Here is a 17,379-nt window from a genome sequence, read left to right as displayed (position 1 = left end):
TTCTCTGTTCGATGAATATCGATAACGAGTGTTATCATAGCAACAAAGTCTCGACTCCCGACCACGGCCTTAGACTATTCGGTTCCGACTTATTGCTGTATAATATAATATATTAATATATAACTTAGCCTTTAGTTTTATAATAAATAATAATATTATATTATTCTGTTCTGTAGTATATACTATAATATACTATATACATCCATGATCATGGCTCACAAGTCACAAACTATTTGATAAAATTTTTGTTGGTTTATAATCGGAATTCTGTTATTCAATAACTTTAACAGTTCAATAATAATAATTAACTTATAGTTAGTAAAGTAGTGAAATACTAAAAGTCGAAAACTAATCATTCTAATATCATAACTTTTGTTTGTTAATAATATTAAATTATTTAATGCTATAGCCTATAGATTTAAACTAGGTATACACAATGCCTTTGCCTCCAGCTCTGGCTAAAAAGTTGGCAACCCGTGGAATACTCACCGAAAACGAAGGTAAAATGTGTACATCAAACATAATATAATCTTTTATAATGATATTATTTACCTATTTCTTGTAATACATAACTTTAAAGTTGAAGTATATAAGAACCATTATTTGAGGGAAGGTTTCAAAAACGAATTAAAAATTAATTCTAGGTTTTCCTAGGTAAAGTATTCATAATTCACCTTTTGACATAATGCATGAATACGTTTATTGTGTTTTCATTACATACTCAGATATTGTATACCTAGGTACTTAATATCATACTTTATTATTAATATTTTTTTCTTAACTTTAGCAAAGAATAACGCAAAAGAAGTCGAAGAAGAGGTAATTGCAGAATGTTATGATGATATTGATGATGCAAATGATAACTCTGGTTCAGATTCACAAGATAGTGATGAAGAAAATGATAAACCCGATCCTAAAGTATTGGATAAATTTAAAGTAAGTTTTAGTGATTTTATAGTCATTTAAATGTTTATAACTAATGTAGTTTTGTCTAATTGTATGCAATAGGGCCATCATGGTTGTCCAAACAAATCAAATGTATATCACGAATGCACCAAGTTTTGTGAACAACGGTGGAGAAATGGTATTAAACGACCAAGAAATGGATATTTAAAATCTAGAAATGCTATGTTAGAAAAATTTCCTTTACCTAAAAATTGGCATGAAGTGTATGATCCTGGAACGTAAGAATTATTTTATTTATTTATTTGTTGTTGTTAATACACTTTAAGATCCATAGATTCCTACATTTGTAAATAAAAAAAAATTATCAATCCAAGTACTTGGTACTTAAATTTTTTCGACATGAATGATATATCTCATGGCTGGGGGTCAAACAAAAATGTGTGTACGACACCGAGAATTTTACCATGGATTGGTAGTTACCATCAATAGCCACAAGCTATATTTGCATGTACCGATGTATCTGTATGGAGTGTGGATACTCGTTTCTGGTAGCTCATAGCAACCAATGATTAATACAATTATGTTACCATAGCAACCTCTTTAATTCAAAAAATGGTTAAAACTATAATTATCAAATATACTGTAATAACTTAGAAGTAAGATTAATATAAAAACGACTCCTGTCGATAGTTATATTAAAATCAGATGTTAAAATAGTAAAATTTCGCTATTACCTTCCTCCAGGTGTTCGGAGGGCTCTTGAGATCGTGTATTCGAGAAATAGATCAAAACACCGTACAATGTAATTGTATGTAAAAAGCACATATGATGTAGTGACTGCAATCAATATAAAATATTATATTATATGTCTTACCTGATCCGCAGTTGTTTGTAGATAATTCTGTAGGAGTTTTAGGTTTTAGATGAAACAAAGTAATACTTCAAATACAAAAATTGAATTAAAGAACACACTGATTATTGCTCGCATAAGGAGTCCAGTTGTCGCTCGTTGAAATCGGTTTTTTTGAGACTTAAGAGGTTGTTACTCTGGTAGTTGGTGCTCATGCACTGGTTTAAAGGACGACACGGATATTCCCACCAGTGAGTGATAGGTGGTTTTTGTAATTCTCCGAACTAGATTTCTCTTCGGCGGCAAAGACCTTTTTGTCGGTGACAATAGTTTTATTGGGGATGACCGATTTCTACGAACGACAGTCTGGCCGTTATTTATTATTCTGTAAGATTTTAGTTTATTTATTATAATGGTGTGTGAGCATATCATTACAATACCTACTATGTATTTATTTTAATTTTATTCCTTTACAAGTCTTATTGGCTGGTTAATAAGTTTCATAACATTTATTCATTCAATAATTTATGACAATTCCGTGTCTTCATGCTGCTTAAATTTTAACTTGTACCTCCTAGTTTATGCTAATAATTATATAACAAAAAAACATAGCACGCTACTCAATATTTTTGCTTTAAATGGATAATATATAAATCATAAATAAGTTTTTGTCAATATAGTATTCATGACGATTAAAACTTACGAAAAATCGGTCGGAAACAAAAAATTTGTATGTAGCCCAAAAAACATAAAAAATATAAAATTCATATTTGCTTCTGTTTAATTATTATCTTATTAAAAACTAGTGATTTTGTATTAATTATTGTATTATTTTATGTATCACTAAAAATAATGTTAAAAATGTAATACTCTAATAAATTGAAATGAAATAACATAATAATCGTTTATTGAGAATTTCATTAATTTAAAAAATAATGAATAATAATAGATATGTATTTATTATTGAACAAATCAATTTTTATTTTTTTGTACAATTTTGTTAAATTCATAATATTAATTATTTTGTATACATTCAGTGGCAGATTTTATTACTGGGATGTAGTAAATGATTCAGTTTGCTGGTTACCACCTAGCCACCCTCGTTCAATTGTTACTGATTCTGTTGCACAATTTCGGTTTGAACGTCATGCTATAATGCAAAATATGGATAAAAAGACTTCAGATTCAGAGGTAATTAAAATTGAATTATTATTTAACTATTGTAGTCTTTGATGTGTTCATTACATTATTATATCAACATTATACATTTGAAAACCAGCAACCATTTTTGAACACATTAGATTGGTTGAGGTTAATTTTGTATTTTCATATAAATGTAACATGTAAACACAGAATCTCCTATAAATTAAATTATCTTTTGATTTTTAAATTAAACAAATATTAAGGATAAACTAGTTAAACAAATAAAAACTTAAGAAAAAATTTTTTGTAGCTTTAAGTATGTATCCATTATCTTGATATCATTATAGAGTAGTAGTGATGATAGCGAAGATGAACGACAAAAAAGTCAAAGAAAAAAAAATCCTATGCTACCACCTGTTCAAGAAATCCGAGCCAAAGAAGTGAGATATGATCGTGAACCAAAACGTAAAGATCCTCCAAGAAGAGTAACAAAAGCCAATGATCTTGATCCTATGGATCCAGCTGCTTATTCAGATATTTCCAGGTAATATTTAACATCAATAAAATATGTACTTGTCAATGTGCAAAATGTTATTAGTGTTTGCATTAGTTTATTATTATCAGTGTAGTTTTGATGAACTAACCTTACATGATATATTATACACGTTTTATCAACTATTAATTTCCTTATAGGGGTTCTTGGAGCGATGGCCTAACAGTTGAAGCTAAGTCAGGGGTGGACACTACAGCCTCAGGACCACTATTTCAAATGCGACCATACCCTAGTCCAGGTGCAGTTTTGCGAGCTACATCCAGCCAAACTAAGCGTAAATAAAAGAAAAGAAAAGAAACTGTATATTGACTTTAATCTCTATATTTTACTAAAATTTTCAAATTCAAATTATAAAACAAGACAAATAAATGTAATAATTAATACAACCAACATAAATCATTCATTTATGCTATGTATGCTGTTCCGTGAATTTGAAACTCAACAAAAGTATATTTTTTTTACTTCTGTTTGTTTAAGAATTACTGCTTATTAATTGAAGAATTAAACACGGAGTCAAGTCTAAAAAAGCTGAACATATTAGGGATACAACTTTTTTATTAAAGAGATCTTCAAATATATTATTCATTCTGTGTATGATGAATGTTGGGTGCCACTGATCATTCTCGATCAACATTTTTATTTTTACAAGTCCTTTTTCCAAGTTTTGATATGAAAAATCTGTTGTATTTTTGTTTGTTATGATAATAAATATGTAAGCATCTATTGTGCTATAATATAAACACTGACCAACTTCAAGACCTGCCTCATAGTCTTTATAGTATTGTGACTTAAAGCAGTATTTTTCATTGACTGATTGAAAATGTTGATCCCAATACACCGGTAAAGTAGTTTTCCGACAAAATAATATGATATTCAGTTTTTCAAATTCTCGCTTTTCTATATCTTTGATATCTTTATGAACTTTTAAAGTACTTGGATGTTCAACTCGAAGTAATTCTGACTCTTTTGACAAATTCTGTAAAAAATAAAAACATAAGTAAACTTATTTCATAGAATTGCTTGTTATTAAGGCCGAATTAAGTAAAATTACATGTGTAAAATGACAAATTTTGATTGTACATCCTACATTTTGAAATAAATTTTCAACAATGCCTCTTACTAGTGACCAGTCTAATTTGTCTAGACCACAACCAATACGTGGGATGGCTAATTTTTTAACATCGTGTTGTACAATAAAATCACGTAATTTTGTAATTGCTGCAGTTATACTATTATATGATGGTTTACCGTTACTAAATTCCTTTGTAATTAAATAGTAAATAAATCGATCATTGTGTTGCAAAAACGCTACTGAACCAACATTTGGTCGTTGGTCCATTAGTTCGCCAACTCTTCCAAAATTTCTCCTAAATCATATTTAATCATTAGATAAGTTAAAACTATTAAACCAGGGATGATATTTTATTTTTAAAATTATTGTTCAATAACTTGAAATATATGGCGATACCAGCACTCATGCGCATATCTTTCGCCACACAATGTCCTAGAGAATACTCTTCAGGCATATCAAATAAGAATATATTGACTTCTTCAATAACGGTGTGTTGGTTAATATCCGATTTGAGTTCCATGGATATGAATTAAAGTTTACTTCTGTAACATTATGTGACATTAATCAATATTATAATATAGAGTTTACTTATAGTGTCAGTCTGGCTTATAGCCCTTGTTGTCTTATTCCTTGTAATGGCATAAATTAATTTAAATTTGCTCAATGTAAATAAAAAATGTAAAGGTGATCCACTGGGTATTTGTTTGAGCTAGACCAACAGTATCTCAGTATAATATGTATAAAGTTTTTCAAACCTTGCAGTTTTAATAATATCAATTTAAATTTGTATAATAATATAAAATATTGTCTTGTTAAATACTCAATGGCAATACCTGTTTGAAGCAAAAAACTTCTAACACATGCACGTAAGTTCCCAACTGAAAATAAATATACAATTTCTAATTAGGTATTTAAAATTCTGTTTTTTTCTCAGCAAATTGAATTTATAATAATTGGCACATAACTCTATACCATATCTAGGCAATTGATAAATTAATAAAAATTACAATATTAATGAAATCGTATAGGACATCGGACATTTTTAGATAATGTAGATTTTAAAGTCGTTGCTTTGGTAATAAAATACAAATAATTATTGATAATATCATCTTCATTTAATAATTATTAATTAACGATTGACGATTGATTAAAAAAAACTATACACACCTTGGTTAATTCGAAGATCGACAATGATGATGCCGGAAACAATTGTTTGACGGACTGACAAGTAGGTGAATTGACGAATAAATAGAAACGAGAAATTATTAGACGAATATTTAACAGTTATAGTATGTATTATACTTATTGATTTACTATCTAAATAGTATTTTAATTTTTAGCAAACGAACGGTCTTCTACGAGCAATGCAGTCGAAAACTAAGCAAGTAGCAACCGGTAAGTAAGCACTGCGCAGGCTGTTACTGTATAGTATTCCGATGTAGATACTGGACTCGAGATTGTTCCATATTTAAAAATAATCAACGTTGTGGAAGTTGTTATCAATGTCACTCCAAAATACCAGCATGTCAACCAGACGATTGTTCCACCGTCTGACCACAGAGCAACAACCAGTGCAGTCTTTAGATTCAAAAATTTACCGTTTACGAAATATACATTATGTCTTACGACAGTACCGTGGAAACACTTATAATTTTTCGGAGACACTATATCGTCAGTGGAGATCACGATTTAAGATATAAATATACATATCTTAAATCGTGGTGGAGATTAATTTCACTTGCGGTTGCCTATTCGTCTCCTTAAAATACAAGATGTTATGTTTTAAAGGATATTCTGTATAGGCAACCCCACTATACTGAATTTGATGGCCAGCCATTCAAGTTTTCCCGTTCCCGTAACCGTAGTGCCGTATTATATACAAAATTAGGTAAATCATAGTATTTACTATTTAGAACGGTTTGGTACAAATGTAGAAACTATTTATCTAATCTGTGGTACAACTACAGTCTACCATCGATATAAACACTTAATATAATCAATACTATACTACTACGATTAAAGATATAATTATAGTAATCTATAAAAATTTATTGATCTATTCGTGTTACTATCATAGATATTGATTAGTATCTTTAATCATCGTATCTCAGTAATCCTCGGGTATATCTTAGTTTATGGGTATTACCAGCTAAGCCGGCGGTCATCTATTACTGTATTATATAATATATTTAATAATCAATGAATTGATATTTCACGCTAATAACATTGTTATATTCTGTGCTAATAATTCTGCCATCAATTTAACGTGACTTTCAGCATTTTTCCATTATAGGTATAAAGAATATAAACACTTATTTTCATCAAACAAATGTAGACACAGCGCCAACATCAAACATTTTAACGAAAGGATAGAAACACGTGATGTGAAAATATTAAATAAGTACCAAAACGATAACATTACTGGGTATTTACCTACCTCTGCTCATGGCTAAATATATATTTAGCCATGCCTCGGCTAATCTTTTTCCGTGCCTACTATTCTGTCCACTGTCCAGTGTACACTGTCTTGTACGCTAATCGATTACCGATTTTAAAATATAAATGATTGCGCACAATATATGAATTATATTATAAGTTGGTAAAAAATAGTTAGAGGTTTATATTGTTATTTTTGAGAGCATTGCTGGATTGCATTACGTCCAGGTTTAGCGTGGCTCCGGGTCCTGCTCCGGTCTTGAGCATAGTAATTAATAATAATATAATATTATCGTTCCGCGTTGTTCCGATAGTCGTTCGCACCTCGGACGGTCGATTGTTCCGAAATCAAAATGTAATTTTAATTTTTTTTTTTTTTTGATTCATAAATCAATAGTCGAGTTGATTACCACCTACCTACTTAATTAAATGACGATACCCATCTGCTTTAAAATGATTTTACATGCTTGACGACTTACCGATTTGTTATATTAGGTCTGTGTCCGAGTAAGTATTTACCAAATAACCGTATGCGGTATGTCGTAGATGAGTGGTGCACAAAGATAATTTCAATGGGAGGGACAACATTAAAAAAATGATATTTACATTTCATTAATTTTTTTGTAACAACGTATAATAAAAAAAATACTAAAGGGGTCAACCGTGTTTACGCCACTGTCCAGGGGCGGATCTTATAGGGGGAGGGGGCCTTGAAATGTCCTGACCCACAGTTTCCTAACTCTGGATCCGCCCCTGCCACTGTCGTGGGGTTCCGACAATTTTGTGGTATTACATTTACGGGAAAATATAACGTTAAGATTGGTGGTTAACCGTGGAGGAGTGGTAAGATTTTTCCATAAGCACTTTACAACGATGCTTGTCTGAATCGGTCTAAGTTAAATATAATTTGGGCCACGGGGCAACAGGCGTACCTATATTAGACTTGAGTCGATTTATAACTCAAGTCAAGACCGGATTTTGCATAAAATGTATGTTGCTATTTTCAACATCATAATATACATGCGAGCAGTGTCCATAAATCATTACTTGAATGATTAAATATCAAAATTGTAAACTCCATGTTTTTGCATATTCCGCATATTTTAACGAAAAAGCCAACAAATATACACTGAACGGTCCAGAAAGGGGTTGAGCACAAAAAAAAAGAAAGATTAAATGTATGTTTTAAAGAGTTAAATTTGTCGTACCTACGAACATGTTATTCACTTGGATTGCAATCTATTAATGATAAAAATTTTAATTACATTTTTGTACTGGATATCTGTATATATATTATACATTTTACTTTTAGTTTAAAACATGCATAATAAAAATAAAAATTGCAATTTTACGATGCATGTTTTTGCTTTTTTTAGTGCATGTTGGCATGCATACTATACAAATATTCAATTTAATAAGTATAAAATCCGGTCTTTACTTATAAGGAACCCGTTATTGTACCTTTTTTTTTTTATATAGAGCCAAATCGTTGAGTAAATAGAAAATACAGATATTTAATCTATTTTAGGATGGATCATGGATGAATTTTTACAGTAATGCCAGTTAATTTTCGTTATATATAATATATTAAAATAAAAAATTACTTAGTTTTAAATCATTCAATGTATTATATACTACCAGACTCCGTGCACTCTATTGCCCGTTTAAAATGTTAACTATATTATAATATGATTCAAACTTTGTTTAACACTTTGAATTTCAAAATACTTGTAGGAGCAGCACATAAAAATGAGAATTTTGGAAATACTTTCTTAGTGCACACTTGTTGGGACAACTATGCAGGTGTATGCTTTAAACTTGCTCCTCGAAATAGAGTGTAACTATTATAGAAACTCTCGAACAAATACAATTCCCCTTCAAATAACAATAACACAAGATATTGATTATAATATATTACAATTCGATAGTAAAATCATATCGATAAGAAGTTTTATATGGGCAACTGGACGTACCGAAATATGGCAATGTAATAATAATTAATATTTATTAGAAAAACCGTTATGATCACCTACTTGATCAGCATTTTTACTTATAGTTAATGGATTCGGGTCGTCAAAATTGAAAATTCCCAGTGATTTTGGAAAGCGTATGGAAAATAAATTAGAAATTTATGTTTTATTTTAATATCACTTAATTTGGTGGATAACAAGTAATAACAAATCTAAAAGGACTACATTGACAGTGTAATATACATTACCTTCAGTCTGGCCCACTTGCCTTTTTTTTTTTTTTTAAACAGGGATAAACAATATAAAAATATTGTAGATACAAAAGGGCCACAGTTTTAGACTTCAATATGGGCAAATAGTGTATTTTAAATGGGGAACAGAAAAAAAGTTCATACAATTAAATAATTTTTAAGTTACACAGTGATAACAATTTATACAACTAGGATTTTTATAATTTTGTAATATATTATATTCAGACATCTAACTTAGTGGTATAGATATGTATAATTTTTTGATAATATTATTGACTAAGATTCAATGAGATATTTTTTTATAATTTTTAACTATTAATTTTGTTTTATCTGTTTTGTATTTAGTAGTTACCTATTATTTGATATTATCATTAGAAAACAAACTTTTTTTTACGATCATTTTTTATACAAGTTGTTCGAAATTTCCAACACATCAACTTACTTATTCTTCAATGCAAGTATGTAGTATGTAACATTGTTCAATGACCTGAATGATCTATTTAACTAATGAACGCTAATGTGGGTTGGTCTTTGAATAATAATAATAGACTAATGCATGAACTAAAAAAATAGTACAACAAATTCTGGCACATAGTTTGTATGTAATTGCAATACATTTTATATAATATAATGTATTGTATGTATTGTCTCCGTCTTACAAACACATAACATACCAAATAGTACATTCTGAATAATTCATTTAACTCTGTTATGTTTGATGAGTGAATTGACCTATTACCAAATTCAGAAGTGAAAATATCTAGTGTAGCTAATATGCCATGCTTAGTTTTTATATTTGAATTTTTAAAGCAAATTTTAAGCTAAAAAATTTACAAATAATTTAATAATAATCTAACTTTCACTGGCTTAAAATTCAATATGATCCAAGTATAGATTATGTAACAATAATTGCATATACCAGTGTTTTTAAACCAGGGGTTCACACAACGATTAATTAAGGGTTCCACAAAACTTGAGTGCTATTACATTTTTAAAATATCTAAAGATATATTCTCATTTTGAATATTTTTAATTGCATTTCGACTCATTCACCTCTCATATTGTAATAGTCAGTGTTAAAATTTGATTATTATAGTTAATTGACACTTGCCTAACCTAACTAACGATAAAATTTACCGCAACAGAGTTGATGCCGAACCTGACATGAGAATTGATCTTTCAACCAATAAAAGCCTTAGTTATATTAATTAGGTATATTTGTAAAATTAAAATGCAATATCATTCATCTCATTAAAATTTACAAGTCCCGTTTGTCTTATTTTAGCAATATTTTTTTTTTTAATTAAATGAATATTATTGTTATTTTTGTTGAAAATAATCTTTATATAGAATGATGCATTTAAAACTATTGAAACAAAGTAGAGGTAGATTCCGTTGTCTAAATTGAAAAAGGCTCTACTGATAAAAATTAAGAATCACTGGCATATAAAAATATGGAAAAAAAATGTATGAGAATGACTAATCACTTACCTGGATAACTCAGGAGAAGATATTATTAAGATAAAGTATTAAACAAATTAAATAAAAAATTCAAATATACAATTAAAATAATTGATTTATTTAACCATGTTATTCTGAAGTACAACAAATAGTCAGGATAACCTGAAAAATAAAAATTTAATATTAATCCAGGTCAGTATTTAATATTTAATACAAAGCATTTTAGATTAAACACTGAAGAAATTTTTTTGAACATAATACATTTAGTTCACTATTGATAATTGTTTATCAACAATATAAGATAATGGTACAATATAAAGACATAATAATATAATATGGTATAAACATTTCTATTGCTTAAAACATATTTTCTTAAAAAAATTTACAATAATACAAGTTTTGACAGGTTATTAAGTAAAACTAACATTTTAAAATTAACACTAATATTTATTTTGTTATAATAAAAGACTGGATTTATGTTTTTACATATCGTTACTGGGTGTATGCAGTCTCATGAGAGTAAAAAATGTGGACGATCCGTTCAATTCGAGTTCATAGAACAAAGTTTTTTTTAAATATTTCAAGGGTTAGGGAATATTTAACCTATTTAGCATATATTGAAATATTCATTTATTATTAATTTTAATATTATGGTACCCGTCAAAATTTTTTTTTAACATTTATAATTTTTTTTCGAAATCACGTAGTTATAGTATCATAAGTAGCCACGCAGTTCACTAAACATTGTGGGAAACCTGCAATGCTGGCCAGTCGTTTTCATATACTGATAAGATCAACATATAAGTTTATCAAATATTCAAATTTTGTTTTATTCTTTTGTAATTACATATTTACGCGTAGATTGATTGCAAATTTTTAAAATTTGTTAATTTTAAAAACGTATTAACACAATGGATAGAACAATTCAACAAAAAAGACATTGTAAAGCATATATTTATGTTTATTGATTATTTTTGCATATTTTTTTATATAATTTTAAGAGAATATAATGAGAATATTTGAAGGTTTTTTAGAGAATATTAGCATAATATTGTAGGTGTTTTAAGAGAATATAAATCTGTTCTTTAGTTATAATGTTCACATTTGCCTAATATTGTAAATATATGTGAATACAGACAATCTCAAATCAAATGTTTACTTTATTTTGCACACCCTTAGGAAGGTTTATGTTATTAATTCAACAATAACCCGCTGGAGCCTGCATGATTTTTCATATAAGCTTAACACGAAAGTTAAATATTTTACTTAAAAAAGTATTTAAAAATTGCATTTCTGATTATACATTGAAATCTTATTTATAGTATTCGGAGACACGAAAATTAGCCAATGACCATCATCGTACCTAACCCAGCCAGTAGACATCATATGTATTTAAAAATATTTATTATTAGACCATGTAATCACATATTAATACAACAATATATAAATATTGGGCTTCTTCAACGATATCAATATTTCGATTCAATATTGCAAACTTTTTTTCAGAAATTTAGGTATCGATAATCGTAATATATATCGATGTACATCAAGATTTAAACTGATTTCCATGTCAAAGCTCTTGAATAATATATTTCAAAACAATTAATTGTTAATATAATAATACCCACTAATTACGACCTAGTACCCAGTCAATTGAGTATTTGAGTATTGGCATTTATGATAGTCATAGAGATATCGATACCTTTTTTTTTCGATATCAATATTCAAAAATATATATCGTTGAAGAAGCCTAATAAATATTGACTATCTTAAATAAACCAAATGTAATATTATTTTAGCAACCCTTAGGAAAATTAATGTTATTAATCAATTACCCACTAGAATTTAAATTACCTTAGTTGGTAACCAAGTTAGTAAAAATTATATACTGATTTGACACTTACAGATTAATCTTAGTTGAATAGTCCGAAGCCCATATCATCATCAGATTCATTATCGGATTCTTCTTTCTTTTCCTCTTTCTTGGGAGCTATATGAATAAAATTAAGATAGGTGAATTACAGTATGATTAAGACGGCCAATAAAAATATATTAACTAACCTTTTTCTTCAGCTGCTGCTGGTGCTGCTGCTCCAGCTCCAGCGGGCGCTGCTACAGCGGCACCAGTTGGCACACTGGCCAATTTAGACCTGCCTAAAAATAGTTGACAAATTATTATTGCATAATATATTGTAATGTTTTGGGAGGAAAATAATTTCAAATCAACATTAAAAAAAAATATGTCACCAAGTGGTGGTCATGTTTATTTTATAAAAATAAGAAAACTTTAAATAATTCAAATTGAATAAAACAGAATGCATAGTATTACGTTTACAATAAATAAGTATTGCATAGAAATTAACAATAATCACATAAATTAAAATCAATAAGTGCTATTAAGCTGTCTTGGACAAGTTTACAAAAGATATATTATAAAGTAGAACTAAATCAAAACTATCTACTATCTATATATGTTATACAACATTACTATCAGGAACTAACTAATTAATTAACATTGGATGTGTTAATACTTAATTTGTTTTCATACATTTATTTATTGACATATCAGTAATATTTACCACTTTCAATAACTTCATCGACATTCTTGCCCTTCAGTTCTTTGATAACGAGACTAACTTTTGAAGAATCAGATTCAATTCCGACAGAACTTAGGATCTTTTCGATTTCATCACTGGATGGTTCTTTTCCACTGAAGGAAGCTAACAGGTATGCAGCCACGTAACGCATTCTAAAATATAATAAAAATAAATAGTAACTAAGAACAATGTTTACATTTAATAATTAAAATTATTTGCTTTTAAATAATATTTATCATCAATATCCATTACTGATTTATTTGTCATTAGCAGTATTATTCAATTCAAGGTAAACGAGGAGCCTATTAAATACTTATTATTTTTTTATAATGTTATAATATACATTTTTTATGTACAGATGGGCTTGAAGGCTTGTTGCTATAAAACAATGTCCCCGGACATCAGTTTATTATACTTTTGCAGTAAGTTACCAATTTCTGATTGGAGATATTTATATTAAAATATTCAATCAGATAAATCTGCCTAACATGAAGGATGACAATAATTAACATATTAAATAGATTATAATTAATATTATCTATACCTAAATCAAATATAGGTAATAATATTCTTAATTAACTTTAATAAAAGATAAGTAATCAATATCTCTCTCTATATATATAAGTATAAAGTGACTGACTGACTGATCACAGCTCAAACGCCAAACCACTGGACGAATCGGGCTGAAATTTGACATACAGACAGCCAATAGGACATAGGTTTCCACTAAGATTTCACAAATCATCTTAAATCAAGTTTCACTTGCACCATATTTTTTTTAATAATTTAGTAGCTATAAAATGTCATGACATTAAACGAGTAGTCACTAAATCTCAATAAAAGAGAAAAACGACTTACGATAAATTGAGAAGGAATGCAACGAATTAGAGAAGAGCCACATGTAAATATTAGAGATGTCTCGAAAAAATACAACAATACGCGGACAATGCCCGGGGGTCAAGACAACAAGTTTAAAATATTGTCAAAAAACAGAATTTATCAATTAGTATCAGCCGAAAGATGGAATTGAAATTATTCATCATTAACAAAAATGAATCCACAATTAAGTGCATATCATATTTGTTAAATATTAATTAAATTGTGATGTACACTGTAACTTACAGATGAGGCTCGAAGGCTTGTTCAAAAAAGCAATGTCCTCGGACACCCGTAAAATTATACTGGTGCATTAAGTTATCAATTTCTGATCAGTAACTATTATTTAAATTTAAATATTCAACCAGTAATTCTACCGATTATGTTGTTATAGTATTATCCAAAGGATGTGTACAATATATTATGTGTAAAAATACAAAACGCAAAATTAAAGACTGAAATACATTTTAGTTAAACATTATTAATCAAAAATTAAAGTATTCAATTACTTATAATTCATCTCATGCTCATTGATTTTATGAACATATTAGAAAGGTGGAAAAAAAATAAACAGAAATGTTGTAAATTTAAATTGTTTTGATATTGGTACATAATACCAATTGAATCTTGATTTCAGTCAACACATTAGCATCAGGTTTCAGACCCGAAAGATGGTATATAAATATTGTGAATCATCATCAAAAATATTAACTAGACATTTGATTCAACTATAATATTGGTACATAATAACAATTGAATCTTGATTTCAGTCAACACATTAGCATCAGGTTTCAGACCCGAAAGATGGTATATAATTATTGTGAATCATCATCAAAAATATTAACTAGACATTTGATTAAACTATAATATTGGTACATAATACCAATTGAATCTTGATTTCAGTCAACACATTAGCATCAGGTTTCAGACCCGAAAGATGGTATATAATTATTGTGAATCATCATCAAAAATATTAACTAGACATTTGATTAAACTATAATATTGGTACATAATACCAATTGAATCTTGATTTCAGTCAACACATTAGCATCAGGTTTCAGACCCGAAAGATGGTATATAATTATTGTGAATCATCATCAAAAATATTAACTAGGCATATGATTAAAGTATAATATTGGTACATATACCAATTTATTGATTTCAGTAAACACATTAGCATCAGGTTTCAGACCCGAAAGATGGTATTAAAATATTGTGAATCATCATGTAAATAAATTAAAATACTATTATCAGGATATAAGTTAACATCATAATTATTCAGACCCGAAAGATGGTTATCAAAAAATAATCTCATCATTTAATAGTATTCAAAACAAAGCATTATTATTGGCAGTACCTACTTTATTAATAAGGTAATTCATTTTTACAGGCTTAAATTGCATTTTTCCCCGTAAATAGTGTCATCAGAATACAATATTTATCATCAAAAACTTTCAGTCGAAAGATGGTGATATTTGATCATCACAGACATGTCTATTGTTTAGATATGCTTATTAATTAAGGTTTGAATGATAACAACAAAATGTATAATATACATATGGGATATGATTGAATAGGCCGAGTTTAATTCCATAAAGTAAGGGGTTATTTAATAATTTAAAATTAATTACACAATTAATATTGAAAAATGTAACATAGAAAAGGGTGCCTTCCAAAACGCATAGTGGTATCTACAATTAAAATCTAAGTCATTTGTTTTTAACAACAAAACTCAAAAAGGAAATGACGGATTAGCATTGAAATCAAAATGTAACTCGAGAACTAACATTTCACAATTTGAATGGCCATGTACCGTCGATCGTACGACACAATCTAGAAATTCTGTAACTCAATCGCAACGGGATAATTTGCCGTGTCAATGATATGTTGAGTTCTGTCACACCGGTTTTAGCGAGCTAGTTTCTTTAGTAGATCTACGTCCTACGGCCATCATGGTGAGAGGTATAATATAATTGAAAAACGAATTATCTTGAGACACTCAAGCACACGACAATCAGATATTCAGATTTATACGCCGTTTTAACTTTGAACCGTCATGTACGCAAGAATATCGACTAAAACCGCATTCTGACAACACTTAACGCACATACTCGAAACAAGGGTATAAGGTTCACACGTGGTATTCGGGTTCGTCACATTCGACAGACTTCACAGGTGCGAGAGTCAGAAGGGAAGTCCGGAACGACACCGACGACTGCGGGCAGTACAACAAAGGCAGGAAAACGTAGTTCAAAAACATACTTACTTAAGTCTGTTGGACACGAAACGTGAGCTGGCCGCTGGCAAAACGTGGAGAATAAGGTGTCGGAGTGTACACAGAGAAGGCACTACGAAATATTTTGAAGTTAAGAGCAGATGTATGGGGGCCGTTCTCCGACAAACAAAAGTTTGATAACAAAATGTAACCTCAAATATTCTCCAATACCAACATAATTTGTATTAAATTGATATTAGGGAAATGTTGTACCAAACATACTACCGTACTTGTCGGAGTATCGGACTATTAATATTATTGCATAAAATAAAATATATTAGAACAGCGCACAATTAAAAATAAATCAAACAATGTATTCTTCTAGAACTACAGTACATAAGATTTAGTATTTACCATACTTGCTTCTAATTTATATTGCACTTATAACGTCAGTAGTGTAACCGTCATGCATAGGCGCAAATAGGGGGGGGGGCACTTTAGGGGCTAAGCCCCCAAAACATTTCCTACATTTTGTTTTAAGCTTATTTAATATTATCAAAGTACAGGCTTTAGCCTACCCAAATCCCAAACGCTATTTGCGCCTATGCCGTCATGAGGCCATAATTATATAATGAACCACGTCCGCGTAATGGACTTGATATTAGTTGCAATTACTTAATTAATTTTTAAAAAGCATTGTTATTCAAAATAAAGAATAATACGTGTTAAACAATTGTGTCTTCTTTGATTTTTAAATATACTTATACAGTATAATAAATAATTCCATATTGTTGACTGTCATTATACTTATTATAGTTTATGTATAATTGTCGTATTGACAGTGACAACATAATTATTATTAAGCTCTAGTAATTTTAATAAAAATAAAAAGGAAGGAAATTCAATTGTAATGAAGTTACATTAATAGTAAAGTAACTTGGCTAAATAAAAAAGTATAATGCATCTTGAAAACGAAATACATTTTTATGACGATAACGAAGAGTTCCGCGAATGTTTAAATTATCAGTGTAGACCATATTATACTGTAC

General features: G+C 28.9%; 3 protein-coding genes and 1 non-coding gene across 6 annotated transcripts; 1 reads left to right on the top strand and 3 right to left on the bottom strand.

Moving 5' to 3' along the window:
- The first annotated feature begins 43 nt into the window (after positions 1-43).
- On the top strand, positions 44-3,864 carry LOC132949725 (polyglutamine-binding protein 1). The gene is made up of 6 exons (XM_061020757.1): positions 44-500; positions 788-936; positions 1,009-1,184; positions 2,794-2,947; positions 3,247-3,443; positions 3,593-3,864. Exons 1-6 carry the CDS (start codon positions 437-439, stop codon positions 3,732-3,734), a joined length of 882 nt encoding a protein of 293 aa, XP_060876740.1. The 5' UTR covers positions 44-436; the 3' UTR covers positions 3,735-3,864.
- LOC132949723 (uncharacterized) lies at positions 3,767-6,369 on the bottom strand. 3 transcript variants are annotated; one of them, XM_061020754.1, is made up of 5 exons: positions 5,692-6,369; positions 5,358-5,402; positions 4,902-5,066; positions 4,504-4,819; positions 3,767-4,428 (listed from the first exon to the last, which is right to left on the bottom strand). In XM_061020754.1, the coding sequence occupies exons 3-5, from the start codon at positions 5,042-5,044 to the stop codon at positions 3,925-3,927; spliced, it is 963 nt and encodes a 320-aa protein (XP_060876737.1). In that variant the 5' UTR covers positions 5,045-5,066; positions 5,358-5,402; positions 5,692-6,369; the 3' UTR covers positions 3,767-3,924. The 3 variants fall into 3 exon arrangements, with proteins under 3 accessions (XP_060876737.1, XP_060876738.1, XP_060876739.1); XM_061020755.1 differs by lacking the exon at positions 5,358-5,402; XM_061020756.1 differs by lacking the exons at positions 5,358-5,402; positions 5,692-6,369 and having other exon boundaries at positions 3,768-4,428; positions 4,921-5,053.
- A 4,370-nt stretch (positions 6,370-10,739) lies between these two features.
- On the bottom strand, positions 10,740-16,541 carry LOC132949244 (large ribosomal subunit protein P2-like). Its single transcript, XM_061020025.1, has 5 exons — positions 16,382-16,541; positions 13,222-13,391; positions 12,704-12,796; positions 12,547-12,632; positions 10,740-10,804 (listed from the first exon to the last, which is right to left on the bottom strand). Exons 2-4 carry the CDS (start codon positions 13,388-13,390, stop codon positions 12,556-12,558), a joined length of 339 nt encoding a protein of 112 aa, XP_060876008.1. The 5' UTR covers position 13,391; positions 16,382-16,541; the 3' UTR covers positions 10,740-10,804; positions 12,547-12,555.
- LOC132949816 (small nucleolar RNA SNORD96 family) lies at positions 15,361-15,439 on the bottom strand. Its single transcript, XR_009665142.1, has one exon. It is a non-coding gene; the product is annotated as a small nucleolar RNA SNORD96 family (small nucleolar RNA).
- Positions 16,542-17,379: the final 838 nt, after the last annotated feature.

This window comes from Metopolophium dirhodum, chromosome 7 (genome assembly GCF_019925205.1).
Source record: "Metopolophium dirhodum isolate CAU chromosome 7, ASM1992520v1, whole genome shotgun sequence".
In the NCBI taxonomy this organism is placed as follows: domain Eukaryota; kingdom Metazoa; phylum Arthropoda; class Insecta; order Hemiptera; family Aphididae; genus Metopolophium; species Metopolophium dirhodum.
The sequence above is the reverse complement of the archived record's forward strand: the minus strand, read 5'-3'. Positions and strand labels throughout refer to the sequence as shown.

Coding starts and splice junctions, on each gene's coding strand:
- LOC132949725 (XM_061020757.1), top strand. CDS start 437: ATGCCTTTGCCTCCAGCTCTGGCTAAAAAGTTGGCAACCCGTGGAATA. Junction 501..787: donor AATACTCACCGAAAACGAAG/GTAAAATGTGTA, acceptor TCTTAACTTTAG/CAAAGAATAACGCAAAAGAA. Junction 1,185..2,793: donor GAAGTGTATGATCCTGGAAC/GTAAGAATTATT, acceptor GTATACATTCAG/TGGCAGATTTTATTACTGGG.
- LOC132949723 (XM_061020754.1), bottom strand. CDS start 5,044: ATGGAACTCAAATCGGATATTAACCAACACACCGTTATTGAAGAAGTC. Junction 4,820..4,901: donor GGTATCGCCATATATTTCAA/GTTATTGAACAA, acceptor AATATGATTTAG/GAGAAATTTTGGAAGAGTTG. Junction 4,429..4,503: donor AAATTTGTCATTTTACACAT/GTAATTTTACTT, acceptor TATTTTTTACAG/AATTTGTCAAAAGAGTCAGA.
- LOC132949244 (XM_061020025.1), bottom strand. CDS start 13,390: ATGCGTTACGTGGCTGCATACCTGTTAGCTTCCTTCAGTGGAAAAGAA. Junction 12,797..13,221: donor CGATGAAGTTATTGAAAGTG/GTAAATATTACT, acceptor AACTATTTTTAG/GCAGGTCTAAATTGGCCAGT. Junction 12,633..12,703: donor AGCAGCAGCTGAAGAAAAAG/GTTAGTTAATAT, acceptor TTATTCATATAG/CTCCCAAGAAAGAGGAAAAG.